The sequence below is a fragment of the Carassius carassius genome, unplaced genomic scaffold (assembly GCF_963082965.1).
Source record: "Carassius carassius unplaced genomic scaffold, fCarCar2.1 SCAFFOLD_176, whole genome shotgun sequence".
NCBI lineage: Eukaryota > Metazoa > Chordata > Actinopteri > Cypriniformes > Cyprinidae > Carassius > Carassius carassius.
Window position 1 is genome coordinate 16765 of NW_026775197.1, and position 5412 is coordinate 22176.

General features: G+C 42.4%; 1 protein-coding gene across 1 annotated transcript; it reads right to left on the reverse strand.

Annotated features, from left to right (window-relative positions):
* Positions 1 to 510: 510 nt before the first annotated feature.
* Positions 511 to 2361, reverse strand: LOC132139412 (cell surface glycoprotein 1-like; the record flags this gene model as incomplete). The annotated part of the gene is made up of 4 exons (XM_059547753.1): positions 2228 to 2361; positions 2069 to 2137; positions 1530 to 1646; positions 511 to 1439 (listed from the first exon to the last, which is right to left on the reverse strand). Coding segments are annotated over exons 1-4 (1167 nt in total), but the record flags the coding sequence as incomplete, so codon positions are not given.
* Between the last annotated feature and the right edge of the window lie 3051 nt (positions 2362 to 5412).

The following is a 5412-nucleotide window of genomic DNA, read 5'->3' on the forward strand; positions in this document are numbered from 1 at the left end:
CAGAAAGCTAGGTCGCTCAGCTGGGATAGTGCTGGGTTCCTTGGAAGGCTGAGGGCTGGATTTCTCAGCAGGCAGAGTGTAAGGTCCCCCAGCTGGGATAGTGCTGGGTTCCTTGGAAGGCTGAGGGCTGGAATTGGCAGGCAGAAAGCTAGGTTCCCCAGCTGAGACAGTGCTGGGTTCCTTGGAAGCCTGAGGGCTGGATTTCTCAGCAGGCAGAGTGTAAGGTCCCCCAGCTGGGACAGTGCTGGGACCCTTGCCAAATAGGGGGCTAGTCTCAACAGGCAGATGATTAAACCCAGCATCTGGGACTACAGTGGATTCTGCAGGCTTGGGGCTGGATTTTTCAGCATGCAGAAAGCTAGGTCGCTCAGCTGGGATAGTGCTGGGTTCCTTGGAAGGCTGAGGGCTGGATTTTTCAGCATGCAGAGTGTTAGGTCCCCCAGCTGGGATAGTGCTGGGTTCCTTGGAAGGCTGGGGGCTGGAATTGGCAGGCAGAAAGCTAGGTTCCCCAGCTGAGACAGTGCTGGGTTCCTTGGAAGCCTGAGGGCTGGATTTCTCAGCAGGCAGAGTGTAAGGTCCCCCAGCTGGGATAGTGCTGGGTTCCTTGGAAGGCTGAGGGCTGGATTTTTCAGCATGCAGAAAGCTAGGTCGCTCAGCTGGGATAGTGCTGGGTTCCTTGGAAGGCTGAGGGCTGGATTTCTCAGCAGGCAGAGTGTTTGGTCCCCCAGCTGGGATAGTGATGGGTTCCTTGGAAGGCTGGGGGCTGGAATTGGCAGGCAGAAAGCTAGGTTCCCCAGTTGGGATAGTGCTGGGTTCCTTGGAAGCCTGAGGGCTGGATTTCTCAGCAGGCAGAGTGTAAGGTCCCCCAGCTGGGATAGTGCTGGGTTCCTTGCCAAACAGGGGGCTAGTCTCAACAGGCAGATGATTAAACCCAGCATCTGGGACTACAGTGGATTCTGCAGGCTTGGGGCTGGATTTTTCAGCATGCAGAAAGCTTGGTCGCTCAGCTGGGATAGTGCTGGGTTCCTTGGAAGGCTGAGGGCTGGATTTCTCAGCAGGCAGAGTGTAAGGTCCCCCAGCTGGGACAGTGCTGGGTCCCTTGCCAAACAGGGGGCTAGTCTCAACAGGCAGATGATTAAACCCAGCATCTGGGACTACAGTGGATTCTGCAGGCTTGGGGCTGGATTTTTCAGCATGCAGAAAGCTAGGTCGCTCAGCTGGGATAGTGCTGGGTTCCTTGGAAGGGTGAGGGCTGGATTTCTCAGCAGGCAGAGTGTTAGGTCCCCCAGCTGGGATAGTGCTGGGTTCCTTGGAAGGCTGGGGGCTGGATTCCACAACTGGGAGAGCGTTGGAGTCCTTGCCATCAACCTTAGTGGGTTGAGTGACAGACCCCTTGACAGGGAGAGGGCTGGACTCAGACAAATTCTTCACATCAATACCTACAGAAAATTTAGTGCAAAACATGTCAGAGAAGATGAAACTGGTTTTCCCTAATGGTAAAGTATCATCCCAAAAAATAAAAAAATTACCCTTTTGGATAACTAGCCCAGATGCATTTTTCAGGGACAACAGAACAGCAAAGTTGCACTGTGCTACCACTGGTGGGTTTGGATTTTGGCTTGCATAAGGACAGGACAAGGGGACTTCTGGAAGATAAGAGGCAAGAACTGGAGTACAACGATAAATTACAATACTCAAAATTAAAAAAATCCCGCACTCAAAATGTTAAGAGATAGTTTGAATTTAAAACAACCCAAGACACATGGAGTCACTTCACTTACAGGGATATCATTGACTTGAATCCACAGACACCATTTAAACTGAACAGATGACATCACTGAATTCAACAAACTGCCTTTAACTGTCATTTTGCACTGACACACGGTTTTACTAATGAATGGGTTCAGTTGCTTTGACAATACTTTGTTTAAAGCACTATATAAAGGGGACTTGACAAACACACTGTATTGTGACCAAGTTGTTTCACTAATATTACAGGAATTCAGTATGCCCCATTAAAGTCGACTACTTATTTAATAGATTGCCAAGATTACACAAATCTACAAACCTCTCTTCTCCACAAGCATTTGATCACTACCAGTCTGGTGTAAAGGAAGCCCAATTGGAGAAGAAAATCCTTAAGACAAAATATAAGGTTTCATTAAAAAATATATATATATAAAAGGAAGAAGTTTAAAATACTACATCAAGGTGGGAACAACCTTACCATTGAGCACCAGTTGAGAACACAAAAACAACAACAGATTTGAGACTACCATTGTCAGAAAAGTCTAAACATTCAACAATCTAACACTGCTCTCTAAAACAAGTGTTGATTTAGGTGTTTTTAAAGTAACACAAATTTTCATCACCTGGGTTCCTCGTTAAAGTGAAATTAGTAAGAGAGGATCACTCGTTAACATTCTCCTGCAGACATTGGTTGGTTGAGAATTTACTATTGTGATTTTCAAAATGTTCACAGATTTCAATATTATTTGATTTTTAGAAGATAATATTACTTGAACTTACTTAATTAATCAACATGGTCTATACTGTTTCTCCTACAATATGAAGGGTGGTGGAAATGTAGGAGCATTTATCTGCCACAATAGCAATGAAGAGGAATTAAAGTTGACATTTGAAGAGATAAATACAAAAAGGGCCAACTGTCAAAGTGTTAAGAAGTAGTCAAGTTAGTAATGTCACAACTTAGTTAATCCAGAGCACTGTTTTGGAAACCATCAGGGGGGTATTCTAGAAAGCAGGGGGCTGCTACATAGAAGATGCTAAGAAAAGCGAGGATTAAAGTCCAAATCTTATAATAACCTCAGAAATCAATCGTGACTAAAGCAGTTTCGTAAACGCCAATTTAAGTTCAGTGAATCACGTTTATTCTTAAGCAGCCCTTAAGGTCGATCATGGATCAAATCAATCCACTATGGAAAACAGTCAAGAACCGGTTGCATCGGTTTTCAGATCACCAGTAGTTCTTTCAGACAGTTCGATTCAATAAACCGGTTGAAGAAAACGGTTCACCGGTTCTTTTGCGCTCGATGTAATGACGTCATTGGCGATGATTGCCCTTGATTCAAGCCTTCGGTTTACCCGCGCTCATAACATTAGCACAGAATCAGTTCAGTATCAATCACTAAAAGAATCAGTTCAGTTCAGACGTTCTGTGTGTCGGTCACATATGCGCAGTATCATCAGCTTCTCTGTTCTCGAATCGGATGCGTCTGACAGAAACGGTTCTTGACTTGAGAACGAGTCAATCTTTTGTTCATTATCTGGCTCAGCTCAGTGTTCATCTTCAGTTCTCTCTTCACATCAGTTCAGTCAGTAGGCGTTTCTCAATGTCAAGGATACTTCCTTGGCAGAACTGGTCCTTCCAAGTCACTTCCTTCAGAGGCTAGGCGAGACTCCTCTTTAGCATGAGGAGAACAGTAAATGGAACAGGCTAGCAAGTGCACATAATTGTGTCATTACGTCAGTGAAAAGGTCCGTTTGAATAACGCTGTGAATGGTATGGTTAAATTACATAACAAAAACATAACATTTAGCTAAATTACCCTTGCATTTAAATCATTTAACACAATTCAACACAAAAAATAAACACTCAGGTGACACTTTACAATTTACAATAAGGTTTCATTTGTATCATTAGTAACCTACCAAACATGAACTAACATGTCAAATACTTAACATTAACCTTAGTTAACTAGTTAATTTCAACATTTACTAATACATTGTTAAGAACAAAAGTTGTGCCTGTTGACATTATTTAAGTGAAGTGACACAGCCAAGTATGGTAACCCAAGAATTCGTGCTCTGATTTAACCCATCCAAAGTGCACACACTCAGCAGTGAACACACACACACACACACACACACACACACACACACACACACACACACACACACACACACACACACACACACACACACACACACACACACTCAAGGCCACGACTTCTCCAATAATTTTAATGGATCAGAGCTAACATGAACTAAAAATAACAGTTGTTGTTTTTTAACAGTCTCAAAGATCAATGCAAATTGTAACAAATGTATTGCTTATTGTTATTTAATGTTAATTTCAACATTTACTAATGTTAACTAATGATACCTTATTGTAAAGATACACCAAAACTTAGTGTTTTGAACAACACATTAGTAAATGGCAGAGTTTTGTACTTTTATTTATTTATGATCATTTTTAAGTGAAACAATGGGTTGTTTTCTTTGGTTGTTGCCCATTTTCAAATTGCTCAGATTTATGGTTACAGGGGTGTAACGTGTCTTTCCACATCTAATCCGGTGACATCTTTTTTTGGGGAGCTTTTATTTCTGCATCTGTAAAGAGCAAATAATATACAAGCATCTATTAGTAAAGGTCTAACATTTTACTTGAACTTACTTTCTCATAGTCTCTTATCCTCCCTAGTTCAGTCTATGGTATAATAAAGATGATTTCACTGTCATCTGCCATTCCTTCAGCTTCTATTGGTTACTACAAAACATAGAAATATTAAAAGAAATGTGTAGCACGTTAAGAGAAATAATCAGTTACTCATGTGCGTCTTTACATCCTGAGTGAAGTACAAAGTAAAGTGATGAACTGTGATGCTGTGTTTATACTGTGATGAGCATCTGTACATGTATAATATGCTTATACTATCTGTAAAAGCAGGTCAGAGATATGATCTCAGACAAACTGATGCATATATGACTACAGTACATTCTCATCATAGAAATAGCTGAAACTAGCTAATGCATTTAGTCAAGTCAAGTCACCTTTATTTATATAGCGCTTTAAACAAAAAGGATTGTGTCAACATTCATTAGGAAAACAGTGTGTCAATAATGCAAAATGACAGTTAAAGGCAGTTCATCATTGAACTCAGTGATGTCATCTCTGTTCAGTTTAAATTTTGGGAGTTGTCCAGAAGCCGATCATGAAATTTAAAGTCGTGACATTTGCCAAGTATGGTAACCCATACTCGGACCCATACCCATGCTCTGCATTTAACCCATCCAAGTGCGCATACACACAGGAGTGAGAAGTGAACACACCATGAACACACACCTGGAGCAGTGGGCAGCTATAGATCCAGTGCCTGGGGAGCAACTGGGGGTTCAGTGCCTTCATTAACTCCCTCCCACCTACAACTCCTGCCAGCACCGAGACTCAAACCTGCAATCTTTGGGTTACAAGTCCAACTCTCTAACCATTAGGCCACAGCTGCCCCAATTCGACACCCTCCACAAGGAAGGTAAGCCACAGTAGGTCATTGCTGAAAGGGCTGGCTGTTCACAGAGTGCTGTATCAAAATATATTCATAGAAAGTTGACTGGAAGGAAAAGTGTGGTAGTAAAGGTGCACAAACAACAGGGATGACCACATCCTTGGGA